Source organism: Populus nigra, chromosome 2 (assembly GCF_951802175.1).
Source record: "Populus nigra chromosome 2, ddPopNigr1.1, whole genome shotgun sequence".
Lineage (NCBI taxonomy): Eukaryota > Viridiplantae > Streptophyta > Magnoliopsida > Malpighiales > Salicaceae > Populus > Populus nigra.
Window position 1 is genome coordinate 45875684 of NC_084853.1, and position 18270 is coordinate 45893953.

Sequence of the window (18270 nt, forward strand, 5' to 3'; positions counted from 1 at the left end):
TTTATTTTTTTATTAGAGATTTTAACTGTATTTTACTCGTCGAGTTTTTATATATCATGCTGCTTTGAGTTTTTTATATTTTATCTGGAATTAAATTAAATATACATAAGATCAAGGGTGAGGTTCAACCAACCATGTTCAACCATGTGTTTTTATTATTTTTTCTAATATTGTTTTTGTCAGTACAACACTTTTTTTTTTGGATTAGATTTGGATTTTAGACTTGTATTTTATTTATTCATGAATTCCATGATATAGTGATTTATAGATGGATATTTAATAATTTTCATATTTTAGTTTTTTAGAATTTTATTAAATTATTTTCAATAATAATTATTTTTAAGATAAAAAATCGGGTACCTAGTAGGTGGACAGCCTCCATCGAAATGACAAGTGATGATTATGTATTTCTGAGTTTTCAACATGATTCATTGCCATCCTTATTTCAACTTTTTTTTTTAATAAATGAATAACAACACGAATAAAAAAGTCACTTAATATTCTCAAATATAAGAATATTTCACCATGCATTTTATTTTTTTCACCTGTGGCTGCCTCCCACCCCTTTTTTTTTACCATAAACAAATGCATGTGAGAAGGCAAAATGTGTGTTTAACAGTATAATTACGGTTGTTTTTAAAAATATTTTTTATTTAAAAATGTGTTAAAATAATATATTTTTTTAAAAAATTATTTTTAAAATTAATATATTAAAATAATATAAAAATATCAAAAAAAATATTAATATAAAATAGAAATAATTTAAACTTTTTTAAAAATATCTTTAAAATATAAAAATAAACAGGGAGGCCCAGCGTTTGGAAACCATGCAAACATAACAACATGTATAAAGGTCGGATAATTCCTTTGTGACATCAAAAACGATGGAGTACACAGCTTGAGGGCCCCAGCCTTTACATTGAATAAAGGAAGCCTAATGCTTTGGAAGGCTTAAAAACAAACCCACAGCATCTTCGGATATACTTTTACAACTTAATTTTTTTTTAATTTTTTTTCATGAAAAGTAGATTTCTAAAAAATAAATTATCTTTTAATATTTAATAGTATCATAAAAAATAAATAATTTTTTTATATTAATTGACTATGTCATGAAAAATAAATTAAAAAATAACTTATTAATTTTTTCAAGTTTATTAAAAAAATAAGTATCAATTCTTACATAAAGAATTGAAGGAAGATAAAATTATTTCAGATAAAATAAATAGCAATGATCAAAATTTGATAGATAAAATTTTTAATTAAAAATAATAAAAAAAAATAACAATAAAAAAACATGAATCAAGATTGGTATAAAAATTAAATTAAATTGGATTACAAGGGGTGAAGTTTAAAAAAAATTTAAAATTAAATATATAATAATTAAAAAATTGAGGACTAAATTTGATATAATTAACAAGTAATAAGATATATATTTTTTATTTTTTTACAGTTTTTATAAAGTATTTTCCATTCAAAATAAAAAAAAATATATTTTTTTGAAAACTAAATCAACATTTTCACTTCCCAACTTTTTATTTAATAATAAACAAACATTAAAAAAATAAAAATATAGAAAGCTGTTCATAAAACGAACGAGTCCTTAACCTCAATCTTCTTATAATTAACTTGAAGATATCCCTTTCGTCTTAAAATAAGAACATTCTTTCTAATCAGAAATTTCACTAGCTGTTGCAAGACACTAAGCAACCATTTAAGGAACCTACTCAAGGACTGCTCTCCCTCCCATCGCGATTTACGTGTGCAAGCGTTCAAAAGTAATTGTCACGATGGAACTTATTTCACCCAGAAAATTAATATAAAAATAATTTTAAAAACATTATCATCATGACACGAAACAGATAATAGAAGTATTTTATGTTTGGAAAATATAAAAATCCAATTCAAAACCCTGTTTGTCTCTTTAAAATTAAACACACACACACACACACACACACACACACACACACACACATATATATAATACTAACTAAACACAAATTTTGATACAATTCAAACACGTAATAAAATCCTTTCTAGTTGTATCTCAACACAAATTATCCAAACCAAACTTGCAATATCCACAAGAGATTACGAGAGCAGTATTGTCAGAGCCCCTGATTATATTTCTATCGGCCTAAATATCGGGCTTAATGCTTTTGTTGTTGAGCTTATGGGATAGTATCTCAGGCCTAGTTCATCAATCTTCTTCCCTTACTGGCTAAGTGCCCACTAGTTTGGGCTTACTCCTAACCCATCAGGACCTGAACTAACAAGTCAACTCATCTCCAGCTCTCCTTCCTTCTAACTGTGCCCATCATCCTTATCCCCTTCTCCTGTCTGAGGGGCAGTCACCAAGTCCTCACTTCTGCGAGGCCCTCAAAACTAAGGCCCACTTAGGGTTCCACCGCCTCACCCTCAATACCACACAAAACCCTTTCTATTTTCCTAAAGCCAAGAAAATTAACGTAACACAGTGCCACAACAGACCCAACCAGCAGAGAAGAGAGGGTGAAAGCAAGGGACAGGAATGAAAATGTAAGGAAAATGTATTGATAATGACATGGAAAAAACCACAGCATCCTTAATTGCCTATGCTAACTGGCCACAGTGGTGCTCTTAATTAAACATTCCACTTAAAAGATTTTCTCCTGTGAGCGTAGTGACTCCCATTTCTGGTTTATCAACAAGGGTATTACATTCAAGGGGTCCATCTCATTCCATTGCATGCTAGAGGTCAATGACCCAGCAAACTAGATGAATAGATCAAACAATAAGAAAAATTTCTATCGGCCAACAGCAGAAAATGTATGACCAAGTTCAAAGTCATTGCACCTGACAGTCTGTAATGGGATGAATTAGCAAAGTCACCACCTTCACATAAAGAGCCAATACTCTACATTCTGAACAATTGAAAGTATCCAGAAATTAAAATCTCAGTCGTTAACATATCCAAATATTTCAGACACAGCCAGAGATCGGACACAAAGGTTTCATAACATTCTAGCATTCCAGCCAACAAAATAATTCCTCAATCCAGGTATTCATAAAACCTTAGACAGCCTCGGATAAAACTACAAAGAAAAGAAAAGGGAACTGTAACCATTGAAATGACAAACCCTACTGCAAAGCAGACAATTCAGATGTGCACAAAAACAGCCCCTTGAAGCACACATTGAATGGTAGAGACCATGGTAGTTATATGGGCTTGATTTTGAAGTGAAGGGAGATGAGAGAGAAAACAAAGCACTTCAAGTCCTGCAACCACATAAAATGCATATAAGAACACCAGAAAAAATAAAAAATAAAAGTTGGTAACCAGACAAGCAATGGGACACTATTGGCAATATTAACAAGCACATCTAAAGGTAAAATATGAAAAATTAAAAGGTTATTGGAATTTTGAAAATAAGAATCTTGGTTTGTCATTAACATCCTGTAACGCCCAAATGAACCCTATTAAACTTCCCAGTAAATTAGTGAATGTACAAGAACAGTTTGTCTTTAGAAATCAACTCTCTATCCATCTCACCTTAAGCTTTGGATACTTGAAACTAGCCACACTAAAAATCTCTCTTGCTGCACACAATGCTTAAAATCCTTGCTTTTGCATTTATCTTTCAAAACACAACTATTATGCCTTCATGACAAAGGCAATAGATTCCATTTAACAAAGAACACAAATATAATATCCAGGCAAGCAAGTTCACAGCCCCACAACGAGACACAAGTTTCCAAACCCTTTATTTACTTGCTTAATACACAGATTTAGATAAAGTATTTTTCTCACAAAAGTTTTGATGGATAATCATATTAATCACCTCATCCCACAATGCAGCATGCACATAAAACCATAACTTGTAAACTACTCGGGCTTTCATAAAAGCAAGTGCAGTTTGAAATCATTATGACACATATTACTTGTGATGCAAATGTATAATTTTCCTCTTCAGGGAAGCAATATCACCTACTTTCTCAGCATTTCCCCCATTTAACAACGACATATCAGCATGTTAACAAGGGTAACTTGCAATTCAAGAATGAGCACATTTGAAAGTAAACCCGCAGTTAGAATCCTTGTTACAAATACAAATTACTGTTCAAGACAGTATTTACACACAATGACTGTGAGCAAGCTTTAACCACTACATTCAAAGAGATATTCATGCTTATAAATTGCAATCACCTGAACAAGATAATAGAAGATGCGAAGCCCTTCAGGATCCTGGCTACTGTGAACATCAACAAGTGATCCAATCTTAGACGTAGTAAATGAAATATGCTCATTCCCCATCACAATCTCCAGCTCTTGCCTCCCAACTCGGTCCGGCTCTGGCCAGTTGTTGTCATCTTCCTTCATAATCTAAAGAAACCAAGAATCTCAAAAACATGAAAGAACCAAATCTAAACTGCCAACGAGTCAGAATTTAGAAGAAGTTTTCTAGCTCTTGTACATGAAAATTCATGAAAACAATTATAAAAATGTTTGCTAAATGCAAGCAAAATAAGAATTGATTTTTGTTAAAATCAACGCTCAAGTAATTTAGTTAAAAACAAGGCAAACCAAAACCCTAGGCTCCATCTGCATTTACTTATAACTTCGAAATTAACAAATTTCATATGCTAAAATCCAATCCTAAGAGTTCTCTAGGAAAATAAAATATCTAATAAACAAAGAGAAAATTATTTACAGCAATGGCAAGATTGTAAATTTTGTAATCAACATGACCGAAAAAATTAGACAAAACCCTAAGCGAAACAATAGATGTAAAAAGTTAGAGAGAAAGAGGGAGGGTGAGAGAGAGGAGTACTTCGCTCTCGGAGATGATGCGGCGGCACTCTTTGAGAACGGCGGGGGTAAGGAAGACTTCTTTACGAATCATGGTGTCGTTTTTGTAATTAGAGTTGTTTGCGTATCGGAGTTTTCCATCAGGCCGGAACTCGAATTCCAAGAATTCGTGACCGAATTTACCTCTGTGACCAACGTAGTAACGAAGATAGAACTCTCCGCTATCTTCCTCCATCGCTGCCATTGCTTCCTTCTCTTCCTCTTCCTCTCTCTTTGTGCTTCTGTTTTATTTCTAAGAAAAGAGAAGGAAAAATGGAAACCCACTCTTAAAGTTCAAAGCTTATAGATTTTAATGGGCTCGGCCCATTGTTTTGGCTTATTGAGCATTTCTCCATCATGAGCTTTTGACAGTAACCACGTTGGGAATTGCAATATTGATTGTACATTTTTATTTTATTTCCGAGATAGACTCAATTTTTTTTTTATCACTGGATTAATTTAATTAAATTATTTCTATTAAAATATTTTTTCTCAATTTTTTTAAAATTATTTGAAATTAAAGTTGAATTTAGTTTGCTTGAGTTAATATTAAGTTTAAAAACTCAAATGAATTAATTGAATTTGATCAAATTGATATTATTTTTAATTTAATTTAAAACCCTATTCAAAACAAGTTTCAGAGTTATAAATTTTTTGGATAGTTTGCCAAGCAATAAAGTTTAAAAACTTTCTTCAAAGACTTATTTTTTCTTGGATGTTTATTTCCTTTTCATTTCATTATTACGTGGCCACCTAATTTTATTGTTTTTAAAGATATTTTTTATATTTTTATTGGAAATAATTTGTTTAGGATAAAAACGAATTCAAACTGGTTTTGCTCGTTTTTTCAGTTTGGCTCAGTTTTTCTAGATTTGACTCAGTTTTTTCGGTTTGACTCGGTTTTTTTATGGTTTGGGTTCAGTTTTGTTTTTTCAATTTCAGACTTATAAAATTAAAACCGAACCGAACTGATCGGTTTTTTCAAAATTTTAATCGGTTTAATTGGTTTTTTTTTTTTACAGTTTGATTTTTTTTATTTTTTATTTTTAGTTTTCTCAACTTAATTAGATTTTTAATTTTCTTACTCACTTCTAAAATAGAGTAATTTGAGTTAAGGATATACAGGCCTTATTGGCAGGCACACAATGAAAATCTTTTTATGCTTTTTAAGATGTATTCTCTTACTTCAAGGGTTGGGCTAGCAGATACATGGAGTGGAGCTCTGTTATCTCCAGGTCTCAAATTTGAATCTTCCTGCTAATAAAAAACTCTTGGGATCACGGATTGTAGAGTGTAAAACACCTTGTGTAAAGCTGATTTCAAGGATTTAATCTGTTACATGAAAATTAATATAGAATACCTTGTGTTTTTTTTTTTAAAAAAATCTTAATTTGGGGCTGCAGAAGAGAAAATGGTTTGGGCCATATACACCTTTTTTTTTTCCAGCTAATTTGTGCCATATCCTTTTTCTTCAGCATTAATCTATTTCAGCACGGCATCCATTATATATATATAGCCGCCCATATATTAAAATGTATACTTTGACCTAATTCATTTGAAAATTGCACTCCGCATGCCATAGCAATGGATGCAATCATTTGACAGTTGTGTTGGTCCAGTTGTTATGCTTTATCATAAAGTCTAATTCGCCAAGACAATTTGACAGAACATGGCCTTAGGATACATGCCAAGCAAAACATATATTTTCAATCACCTCAGAATCATCTAGCAAATGGTTTTTGCTACAAGGAACATGCATGCATGATTTGTTGCATATATACACAAATAATGGAGCTTATAAATAAAAATTAATTATTCAAGAACATTATATATAAATAAACATAAATTTCACATCCCTCATCCAATAAAAATTGAAAAAAACCACCTTCAACCCAATGATAACAAGGACATTAACAACGATAATATGGCACTGCCTCTTCACTGGCCCATCAATGCAACAGTTGTTCCGAATACAAGAAAGACACCAAGCATCATGTTATATAAAATGCTGGTGGCTCCATTATCAGCCTTCGATGGTGGTGGTGGTGTGACGGGGGTTGATGGGGCTGTAGGTGGCGAGCCAGATGTAGTTGATGGAGTGGTTGAACCATCGTCGACTGGAGGGGCAGGTGTGGTGGGGGTACTTGGGGTGCCACTGGCTGCGACAACGGTGATTGCTAGCTTCATGCCGCCGGAACAGTGACCAGATGTGGAGCAAATGAAGTACATTGGACCAGCCGTGGACAAGGGTACTGTTGAGCTTCCATCAGTATAGGTTTTCCCGAGATTACTTGTGCTGCAACTATCGTAGTCGTCTTTCGATACTTCAGCCACAGTGTGTGTGGAGCTATATTTGAACACTGGATTTTTTCCAAAGTTGTAAGATGATGGTTAATTGATTAATTACTCTGTCTTATATCATAACGAAAAACTGGATCTTATGCAATGTTATAATTAAGGCACTAATTAAATATTCTACTCAAAACTCATAATAAACAAGGATTGAACTTACGAAGAGAGTCACCAACAGTGAATGTTTTACCACTAACCCAAGTGGTGTAATCTCCGAACGTGGTCCAGCCGGACGAGTCACCAACAGTGTACGTTGTAGCAGCATAAGCTGCTGGAGCGGCAAGCACAAGAATTAGGAGAGCAGATGCAATATTGGCCATGTCTGAAAGCCTTAACAATCTCTAGCTAGAATACAGGAGTAGTTAATTAGTGGCTAAGCTGAAAGGGGAGGCAAGACCTTCTATCTTATATAGGCTGCTAGAGGTATATTTGTTGACGAGGAAGGAATTATTTTATTGAAAGGAGAGAGTCTTCTCCTGACACCCATATAATTACCTGTTACATGTAACCAACTTCCCTGTCTGGAATCAAAGAATATAGTGGTTAAAATTAACAACTCTTCTCCCCACCCTTTTCTGTCTACCTAATGCTTTGATAAATTCAGCTTCTGCACAGCTGACTTGCCTAGGGCTTGCACGGTCTGGCTCCTTTGTTAATATCACTTATGTCTATTCAAATTAGGGTTTACTAAGTTAGTTTGGTGGCTAAAAAGAATACTTTTCTCCCTCCCTTTATTTCTTGAATTCAAACTTCGAGATCGATATCTAGTATAATTTATTTATTCTTCTAAATGCATCGATTCAATGTACGAAATGCATTTTTAAAATCGTGTAAATTAATCCAAAGCTGTCTATAATCATCATCTAACAGTAAAGAAAGAAATAAAAGAAAGCTATGGCTAAACAATTACGCCATGCAGGGTACTGTAAGACGAAAGCCAAGCCAAGCCAGTTTGCCATTATAACCTCTCCTCTGCTGAAAAACTGCAACTTTCCAAAAAATAATGTCTTTCATTTTTAATCATTATTCTATCAAATGCCACCAACTACACTGATAAGAAAATCATGATGCAGATATATATTAGGTTGGCAAGTGTGTGTTCATATGTTGACCCTGGATTTATGAGTTGGTGGTGGGTTGTTGATGCATGAATTAAACTTATTGCCGTGCCTTAATTTTCTTTCTCTAAACTAAAGAGGTCGCCATAATTAGGGTGTAGAGCAAGAAAAACTAGCCGCATCAGTGGACCAGGATACGTGTATTTTCAATGATTAACTTCCCCTTTAGAATCGTGCTTAATCATGTAAAATATTCTCAAATTAGGGACCGATAATTTCTTAAAGTAATTTCACCTTTAGTCCTTTTATAATATTTAACTTGTCATATTGGTCCAGATAATAATTGCCCCCACATTTTCTTATTTCTACCTTCGCTACTAGTGTCTACCGTAAGTTCGCTTCATCACACTCAAGATAGAGCAAAGATGTTTTGAATTTTATTTTTAAGACCCAAAATCATGAAGTTAGACAGGTGATGGTGTATTAGATACTTTTTTTTTTTATATATGATTCGAGGAAATTCCAACTCTTTAAAAAATATATTTTATAAGTCTAGATGAGTGAGTAAAATCCTGACCGTTCTAAACTTTTACAAGAGATGCACGTCCTAACTCGAATTTGAAACATACTTTGCAGATCTCAAACCTTTTACCATCATGCCACGCCACTTAAATACATGTACAAGGAAAATACACCCACACTTTGACATCACCCCCTGTATTGTTCCTTGAATTATAAACAATCTTCTTTATCTAATACCACCTGGGTACTCTTAATTTGTTTTCTATCAAAGAAAAAATTATTTCGATATGCCCATAAACAAAGTTGGGATTATATATTAAATGGTTTAGCTCAATTTTTCTTTTTTAAAAAACAAAATAACATAGTTATGATTTTTTTAAGATTTAACTTAAATAGTAAGCTAACTTAATTTTTTGATAAAGTCATATCAAATTAATTTTTTTTTTATAAAATCTAATCTAAATCAAGAATCATATTGATTAACCCATTACTAGGAAGCAGAACATAATAAGCTTTAGGATCTCTCGAAATAATTTTTTCTTAGTGTCATGCCCATAAAAATTATTTCTATCAAAGAAACCAATTGGTCATACCCTACATTGCTAACTCAATAAGCATCATATCACGACATCATATTTCTAACTAGGCCAAGAACTCTAACATACTGATAAAAGAGAGAACAATGTTGACCCTCAAGGCGATCTCGGCTCACTCTATTGCCACCAATGACAAGATCGAACCCCCCAAATGATCTGATCCACGTCTCAATATCAGAACCATTGATTGTTTGTATGTCTGTAATCTCAATTAGATTTCCCTTTTGGTTTGTCTGTTCCCACCAACTTCGGATAACATCTCTTTTGGAAACTGAAATCTCGACAGATACCACATTTTTCAAAGGAATTCCAAGTCGATGAAGAGCAACTTCAGCTCCACCAATACCAGAGAACAGACATCTTTCAAAACTGAAAGGTGGCAAGCAACTGTGTCAACCTAAAAAAATGGTTTAGTTAGACTCATTATTTTCATACATATGCATACATATGCACAAGGAGAGCATAGATTACAATGCAAAAGATAGCGTGTGCAAACCTGAAATGAGTTTCCCAGTATTTTATATCTCTCTGTAATACTAACCCCTCCACCTCTTGTCTGGTACCTGGGGTATCCTAGCAGCATCTCTAATTCATCAGGTTCTAGGGGTGCTACTTTGTTTTTCCATACCCAAATCAAATTCCACTTCCTACATTCTTGGAGCACACACTGTTTGTCACTTCGAGCAGGCTCACCAATGGATCTTTCATCCTTTCAGTGAGTTTTGCACTCCCGATAACAGTGACGACGAGGCAGTTGAGCTTGGTTCTTGGATCCCATGAAGGCCACCATTTACTGGTTGAGGTCAAAGCTTCTTGTATAGAAAGTGGTTGTCTTGGCAATGAAGGGAATCGGTTATGAATATAAACTCTTTTTCTGGCAGCAGCACAAAAGTGGAGGGAATCAACAAACTCTGGCTTAATATCATACAAGAAGCAAGACATTGTGCTCCACCCCCCCCCCTTGGGAGCAAAGGCCACATTTTCATAATAAAAATATGGCGGGCGTGTTCCTTCTCCATTCGAGCATCATGTATGTAATCGGTCAACTCTGTTACTTGGGCAGGGGGACCTGCAGTTAGGATTAATACATCTGCTTCATGGTGGATTAAAGAGGACATAAATAATCACACGAGGCATGTTTATGCAAACCAGATAGTTAGATGGAGATAAGAAGAAAATTATCAACACCTGAAGCTGTTTTGCAACAGCATGAAGCATTAAACAGCAAGCCAGAATCATAGATATCCTAGTATACAAGTCTTCTGATCCAGTTTGGTTATGCCACCCAGAAAATAGTTTTTAACATAATGTATACAAATTTTTGACAAGATTCAGCAGCCATCTCCTCTGATGGAACTAGTCCAGCATTTTGATTCTCCGAAAGAAGGATAAAAAACTTGGTCTTGCAGAAACACAGGCAATTAAAGTCGAACTCTGATTGAAAATGCAGGTGATGTACATGAGATAAATAACTCCAGTGATGACCTTCCCTGAATGAAAGTACATTAACTACCAGAATACACCTTTGCTCAATGTTGATGTTAGGCTATGCTCATTTTGAGTCATGCATATCATATTGCAGCTTCTATCTATCTATCAGAAGAAATCACAAGGTTTAAAAATGATTTAAATGCACCTTATTTAATAGAAGCATAAATTATCCAAATTGTTTTCAGCAAATACACAAGAACAGTGTAGCGATAATTTAATAACACAAAGCCTCATATGTATCATGGCAAGTTTATAACAATAACATGTCTTGCCAACTAAATTCACAATCATCTTTTGGTAGTAAAAGCAAAATAGAAATTGAAAGAAATTATACCATAAGCATACCACATTTCTTCGTGGCTGCCCAAGACCTCCTCAGCTAGGTAACCATATCCATCATCAGTGGCAGCATATTCTCATTTTCTAACACATCATCCATTGTTTCCTGAATTACACAAAAAAAGAAAAGAACATGGTAAGCTTCTCTTCCTCTCAAAATTATATTTGAAAAGCTCCGTGTGAAATTATTTTTTAAAATGATTAGAAGGAGAAATTTAAAGGCCTGGAAAAATTTAATCACCAACAGCTATCTTCATAAGGGTTATCCGGCGAGTTGCTTTCAGATTCAATTTGGATTTGGTTCACTGAAAACACATTGTTTTTCTTCAAGGGAGCTTTCGAGAGCCTGCACAAAAACAACAGAAGCAGGAACATGATAAAAGCTAGTATTAATTCTTTTGTGATACAAAAATTGTTTCCTATATTCCAAATTGCTGATTCCAATATGTAGTTTATCCTTTCCCATCCTTCATTTTGGAAAAAGAGAAAAAAGATTTTCGAAGGAATAAATATACTGTACCTTTTCAACTGATTTTGAATGGAGAAAAAAAAAAACAAACAGATAATGGAGACAGAGTACTTAGACGAAAGGGCAACTCACAATGTATGTTAGAAGAGCATCCAAAATTGATGCTTCATCTTTCTCTGGAAACAGTGAGGCCAAAAGCTTGAATTTCCATTTTCTTCAATTGCTTGAATCATAATAATAATAATAATAAAAAAAAACAGAGAGAGATGATAGTGAATTGAAGGATGATATACTGTTTTCATTAATTGCTCGAATCACCAACTGTTCAGAGAACCCCATTTGTACAAAGCGATAAACATCATTCGAGATTGAAGGAGCCCTTGAAGAGCTTGCCCTGAGCTAAAAATATGCACCAAGTCAAGCATCTGGGAAACAACATCTAGTATTTCATAATGAACCAAGTAATTAAATACGAACCTGTGCAAAAAAATAAAAGACTATACAAGTGCAGATTAGGATTAAAGTACTACCTCCCTAGAGTTTCACTTTCTTTAACAAAATTTCTTGACCCTGTAGCGGAAGAAGCATGACTAAATTTTTGAAATTGGAGAACTTTTTTTTAAACATGATTAAAAATATTAAAATGGTAGAAAATTAGTTGATATTATTATTATTATTATTATTATTATTATTATATAAAGTTTATCATGTCAATTTTTATAATTAGGCAATTTATTTAACTTAAGTGTAAAATTAAATTATATAAACCCTATTTTATGTTTAAAATTAAATTACGTGGAAATTATTTTAATTTAATAAATTTTGTTAGTTTAAAAGCAATTTAGTTAATTAGTAAAAATATTCAAGGATAAATTTTTTTAAAAAATAAATTTTTTATCATGAACTGAGGTTTGAGTTATATGAGTAATATGATTAGGGTTTGTTTAGTGATAAAAAAGTTTCTTTTCTAATTTTTGTCGGACAATAACCTCTAATGTTAGACGACATTACATGTCTGTCATTTACGTTTACGGTCAATTTTTTGTTGCTCGTTTTTTTGTTTCGTAGCACAACTATATTTGCAATGGAGGTGTATTTTTTTATTTTATTTTTTTGGTTTTGTTAACTCTAGCATTACGGCAGGCAAAAACCAAGCTCTCCTCCATGTTACTCAGGGCATGTTACCTTGGATCTCTCTATAAAAGAGAACGACAAGCCCGAGTGCAAGCCCCTTTTTATGGGTCGAAGGTCCGTATATCTTGAATAATTTCCAATCAAATTTTGAAATCGGGCCCATTAGTTAAAAGATTGGCGGCCCATATATCTTGGTTATGAAACAACTAGGCACGTTTAAAATCCAGTCAAAATTTGAAATCGGGCCCAATAATCTAAAAGATTTGAAAGCTCAAGCCCAACCTAGTCCTACTGTCGAACCGAATGCTATTAATGCTCGTTATCGCTTTCGTTGTATAATCTTTGTATTATCTCGCTCGCGTTCGTTGTATTCTTCTTGCGCTTATATGCACCGACGATCAATCTGTGAAGAGGCATCTCAACGGTGATTAACTCGCCGGAGAATAATCGGAATACGGAAGCCTCTACTTCTATAGAAAAAATACAAGACGACCTGATCATGAATCCTGAGTAGTAAGTTACTATTCTAACAATAATCAATCACATTAAACACAGGCTAGGGTTTTGATTTAATCTCATTATCTGTTTTTGGATTGGATGCGGAAACCTGGTCTCTAAAACCTAGAAGCAGGAGCTCTTGTTGTAGATCCATGGATTTGAATGAAATTTTATGTGTTATGATCCACTAATCGGGCTGATCAGGCAAAGATTATCTAAGATTAATTAATAGCACGTGATTGAATATAGGTTTGATTCATGCCGGGTGTCGCTTGATTAATTTGTATGTGTTTTTTCCAATCATAAGTTTGAGCTTTGATGAAGGTTTAGGGCGCCAAGGAAAAGCGCTAAAGCATTCAGGATTAAACTATGGCAGATAATTTTGTTGTGTGTATGTTTTAGATGCGTGCACGTTTTCGTAGTTGTGGCGAATGTTGCGTGAGCTGATTATTGGAATTGAATTTTCCAAACTTAGTATGCAATGGAGTGTGAGATGAAATGGGGTTGAGTTTCTTTTGTTTTCATTGCTCTTGATGCTTTTGATTGACTATAGTCTGTAATGCTGTCTGTAGCGATGATGGCAATGGTAACAAGAGGGATTTTGAATTGATACTCCTCTGTTGTATGACGAAAAAAAAAAGTTTTGTTTTTCCGTTTGAAGTTTATAAGGTATGTCAGGAGTTTCTAAATATGAAAACTAGCATCTGTGGAGGGTCACTCTTATCGTCAATTGTCACTGAATTTTGAGTCCATATCCCGGATGCTCAACTCCCCTCCCCCTCCAATGCTTAAAAAAGAAAAAAAGAAGAGTTGAATGGTCCAGCGCTCATTGACGTGTTTCATTCTTTTCAAGAGCTATTGGTTGCAGCACTATTTTACTTTTGCAACCTACATTTTGATAGAGCTCTAATATCTCTTTTCATTCGTTTGCAGTGATTACTTGTTCAAGCTCCTTCTCATTGGCGATTCTGGTGTTGGCAAATCTTGTCTCCTTCTGAGATTTGCTGTAGGTCCAAAACTGTTTTTATAGTGAATATTTGAAATGTTTGTTTATTGGGTTTAGTAGTCTTTATGTATGCGATTCTTTTCTGACAAAAAGTTTATGCACTGGACATAAGAAACCGAAATGCTACAACCATGGAGGAAAATTAATATGCCCACACATTATTTTATTTTCTCTGTAGACACATGCAGTTAAGTTTATCGAGTTCTTTGGGGGTTGTATCTCTTACATTTGAGAAATCCATAATTTATGTGATGCAGGATGATTCATATATTGAGAGTTATATAAGCACCATTGGGGTTGACTTTGTAAGTTAATCCTCGGAATTCCATAACAACTCTCCTTGGCAAAGTCATAACTATTGTACCATATTACTGATTTCATTTTTGTCTTCTTTTGCTAGAAAATACGTACTGTGGAGCAAGATGGGAAGACCATAAAACTCCAAATTGTATGTACTCTGTTTTTTCTGGACATCAAGATTGCCATATTCTTTATCTATCACAATCATATATTGCTGATAAAGTGTGGGGCTTTGAATTTTTAGCACTTGGCGTTTTCTCATTTAATTATATAATTGTTTGATTGTGTTTTGTTTGACATGTAGTGGGATACTGCTGGGCAAGAACGATTTAGAACGATTACCAGCAGCTACTACCGTGGGGCACATGGTATCATAGTGGGTGATCATGTTCTCCTAATCCTCTTTGTACTTTGATTTCACCTAGTGTTTTCTTCTTTTAACGTATCTCTTCCCTGGGGGGTTTTGTAGGTTGTTTATGATGTGACAGACCAAGAGAGCTTCAACAATGTCAAGCAGTGGCTCAATGAAATTGATCGATATGCTAGTGATAATGTGAACAAACTTCTGGTTGGAAACAAGTCTGATCTCACTTCAAATAAAGTTGTGTCATATGAGCAGGCAAAGGTAGAGCTAGTTTTTCTTTATCTAGTGAACTGTTATAAGCTGTGTATAGGCATGTGTGTATTCATCCTGATCAAGCTATAGATATTACACTTAAAACTTTTTCTTCCCTTCCCACCTCTCATCTCCATCCTTTTTGTCCTCTATAGGCTTTTGCTGATGAGATTGGGATACCTTTCATGGAAACTAGTGCAAAAGATGCCACTAATGTGGAACAAGCTTTCATGGCCATGTCTGCTGCAATCAAGGATAGGTACTGTTCTGTTATCTTCTTACGTTAACATTGAACCCACCTTTTCTCCAAAAAGAAAAGAAGTCATGTAAGACAAGTCTATGAGTAAGATGCTTATTCTCAAGTTTTTCATGCATTTGACACAGATTAAAGAAGTTTTTGAGTAGCAAATGTCGCTTGAACTGAAGTAATTGCACTAGTCTGATTTGCTAGCTTTAGGAACAAGTCCATAAATGGCTTATTTGCATGTGTGAACTGTGATCTGGCTATCAAACCTTTCAAGTCAAAAGCTAGTGTGATGAACAAATGGAGATTAAATGCAGGATGATTGGATTTAAATGAGCTCTAAACATGTTCAATTTGATCCAAACTACCATAAAAGGCAGTGAACCAGATATTCTGGTTGATAGGTAATGCCGTGTTAGGTGCTTGTTTCCAATCCTTGTTTTTAGGTTTGATTATGCCAATTGTCATGTCTAGAATCAGTGGTAAGATGTTCAAGAATAGATGAAATTTCATGATTTGGTCATCGCTGTTGGCTATTTGTGCACTTGCTTGTATCTTTAATGTAACATATCTCATGCTCTAAACTTCCTATCAATCCAGAATGGCGAGCCAACCAGCCATGAACAATGCAAAACCTTCAACAGTGCAGTTCAAAGGACAGCCTGTTGAACAGAAGGGCGGCTGCTGCTCATCTTGAGCCAAAAGAAGTACGATGAATTTTCTTTGGCCTTGTCCATTGGCTCAACCATTATTTGTAAGATACCCTTTCGGCCTTTCTTTTATTCTCATTCACTTAAATCCTATTTGAAGTCGACATTATTATCAATTTCCCTCATTTAAGTTCATGTAAACTGTTTCAAGGTCTGTTCTTTAAACACATTTGGTTTGTACAAAGTAATAGATATTCAAGATTGTTCCTTATTTGACCCACTCTTTAAAACCAGACGTGCCTCTAAGCTCGTTATTGCATGTTTTCAGTTCTGTGGTTATCTTGTTTTTTCGCTCAAGTGTGAGGTTCAAACACATGAATAAATGAATATGTTTCTTTCCGTTATATTGGCCAAGTTTGGGATGGATAAAGTTTATTCAACGCTAGTTGTCCAACTCCTTTTTCAAACAACCGAGTCCAAAACAAGGAGGGATTCTAGAGTGTAGGACGAAGCAGAACATGTATATAATATTTGGAGATCGTGATAATTGATAATTTGCGCAAGGTTTCGAAAGGAAAATTCTATCCGGGGTGATTCTCACCATCAAGGAAAGGGAAACGGTATCCTTGGACAACTCCGGGAAAATACCCAATATTGTCGTGGGTGAACTTCAGATATGGAGGTAGCTACTGGCCAGTATGAGTCAGATGCCTGCTCAGAAGGTGGCTCCTTGTTTGACTATTTGGTTACGGATTGATGCCAATCTAGCCCCGAAAGTTAATATGACCCAAGAGATCGATGGCGTCCCTGGGCTCTCTGTTAAGGATGAGCAGGGTGTAAGAGTTGCATCGATTTTCTTCTGTGTCAATGTGTGAATGGGCCGAGTGTAGGGAGGATGATTATCTCTAATTTGAATGAGCCTTTAAAGCATAGTTGAGTAAATTTATTTCTCCGGTAAACCATCATGTTTCCGTCGATGTATCACCAGGCTGCCGCCACCTCCCAACCCCACCAAGGTTCGGTATGTTAGGCAGAGTTTTAAAACCCGGACCGACCCGGTGGGTCGATCTGGGACCCGGCCGACCCGGGACTGGGACCGGTCCGGATGGAGGCAAAAACCCGTTTGGAAATTGGCCCAGCGAAACCCGGTCGACCCGGGACCCGGTCCACCCGGTCAAACCCGGGTGAGACCCGACTGATATATATATATATATATATATATATATATATATATATATATATATATATATATATATATATATATATATATATGTAACGACGTTGTTTACGATTAAAACCACACTACAATCAAATTATTTTCAATGAAGATGAATCAAAGCATCGTCCAAAACAGAGCCATCAAAAATCGCATCTTTAACATTAACTTTAGGAGATAAAGAAAAAAACAAAGGCTTTAAACTATTTTCAAGACTTTTTACATACTGGGCATCGTCTCTTTTGTGGTAAGTCAATGGAAATGAATCAGAGCTGTTGATTCGATTGTTGCCAATCAATATGAGCTGTGAGATTCCAGGAGAGAATAAGAGGAGCTGGAGGTGACCTGATTCGGTTGAGAAAATCTAGTCTGGTTCACGGGTTTAAGAGACCAAGAGAGCCGCGATTTGAGGAGACTTGGTGAGTTGGATTGGAGAGTCGAGGACTGCAACTCAGAGGAGGTGAGTTGGTAGTACAAGGTTGGGGATTGTGAAAGATAGGAAACAAGAGGGGATTATGGTTTCGAAAGTTTTTATGTCAAGGACCATTGAGTCTGGCTTTAGAAGAAAAGGAGGAGAGGGAAAGAAAGGGAAATCAGGACAGGGGAAGGAAGGAAAAATAGGACAATTGAAGTTGAAGTTAATTTCTTCATTATTCAATTTGTTAAAAAAAAGCGGAGATAAAACTACTGGGAAGTAAAGGTCATAATCTAAGCTTTTTTTTGGGTTGACCCGGTTTGACTCAGATCAACTTATCTGACCTATAACCTGGTTATTATACGAGGTCAATCACCAGATCGGATTTAAAAACTATGATATTTGGGCCTGAGATCGTACTACAAGGAACAAGATATGCAGAAACTTTTCGGTATGCGCGGCCCCACGATGGTTGCTTTCCATTTCGTGTCTTTAGTTGCATAATTTTTTTAAATTTTTTTTTGACGAATCCTAAGCTG

The 18270-nt window shown here is 34.8% G+C and overlaps 3 protein-coding genes and 1 long non-coding RNA gene across 4 annotated transcripts; 1 reads left to right on the top strand and 3 right to left on the bottom strand.

The window, feature by feature from the left end:
- Positions 1–2872: 2872 nt before the first annotated feature.
- On the bottom strand, positions 2873–5097 carry LOC133681642 (protein mago nashi homolog). The gene is made up of 3 exons (XM_062104734.1): positions 4809–5097; positions 4184–4360; positions 2873–3255 (listed from the first exon to the last, which is right to left on the bottom strand). Exons 1-3 carry the CDS (start codon positions 5028–5030, stop codon positions 3196–3198), a joined length of 459 nt encoding a protein of 152 aa, XP_061960718.1. The 5' UTR covers positions 5031–5097; the 3' UTR covers positions 2873–3195.
- A 1517-nt stretch (positions 5098–6614) lies between these two features.
- On the bottom strand, positions 6615–7567 carry LOC133682062 (uclacyanin-3-like). The gene is made up of 2 exons (XM_062105304.1): positions 7338–7567; positions 6615–7185 (listed from the first exon to the last, which is right to left on the bottom strand). Exons 1-2 carry the CDS (start codon positions 7495–7497, stop codon positions 6764–6766), a joined length of 582 nt encoding a protein of 193 aa, XP_061961288.1. The 5' UTR covers positions 7498–7567; the 3' UTR covers positions 6615–6763.
- A 1712-nt stretch (positions 7568–9279) lies between these two features.
- Positions 9280–12212, bottom strand: LOC133681357 (uncharacterized). Its single transcript, XR_009836504.1, has 5 exons — positions 11785–12212; positions 11425–11529; positions 11179–11289; positions 9850–10422; positions 9280–9750 (listed from the first exon to the last, which is right to left on the bottom strand). It is a non-coding gene; the product is annotated as an uncharacterized LOC133681357 (long non-coding RNA).
- An 899-nt stretch (positions 12213–13111) lies between these two features.
- LOC133681806 (ras-related protein RABD2a-like) lies at positions 13112–16371 on the top strand. The gene is made up of 8 exons (XM_062104957.1): positions 13112–13299; positions 14218–14290; positions 14548–14595; positions 14691–14738; positions 14895–14966; positions 15060–15215; positions 15362–15465; positions 16051–16371. The coding sequence occupies exons 1-8, from the start codon at positions 13286–13288 to the stop codon at positions 16145–16147; spliced, it is 612 nt and encodes a 203-aa protein (XP_061960941.1). The 5' UTR covers positions 13112–13285; the 3' UTR covers positions 16148–16371.
- Positions 16372–18270: the final 1899 nt, after the last annotated feature.

Bases quoted from the DNA above. Each gene is read 5' to 3' on its own strand.
- LOC133681806 (XM_062104957.1), top strand. The intron at 14,596-14,690 runs GTAAGTTAATCC...TTCTTTTGCTAG, and splicing joins GCACCATTGGGGTTGACTTT to AAAATACGTACTGTGGAGCA. The intron at 14,739-14,894 runs GTATGTACTCTG...TTTGACATGTAG, and splicing joins AGACCATAAAACTCCAAATT to TGGGATACTGCTGGGCAAGA.
- LOC133682062 (XM_062105304.1), bottom strand. From the start codon at position 7,497: ATGGCCAATATTGCATCTGCTCTCCTAATTCTTGTGCTTGCCGCTCCA. The intron at 7,186-7,337 runs GTAAGTTCAATC...GAAAAAATCCAG, and splicing joins CACTGTTGGTGACTCTCTTC to TGTTCAAATATAGCTCCACA.
- LOC133681642 (XM_062104734.1), bottom strand. From the start codon at position 5,030: ATGGCAGCGATGGAGGAAGATAGCGGAGAGTTCTATCTTCGTTACTAC. The intron at 4,361-4,808 runs GTACTCCTCTCT...TGGTTTCTTTAG, and splicing joins GCATCATCTCCGAGAGCGAA to ATTATGAAGGAAGATGACAA. The intron at 3,256-4,183 runs GTGATTGCAATT...ATGTGGTTGCAG, and splicing joins TCTTCTATTATCTTGTTCAG to GACTTGAAGTGCTTTGTTTT.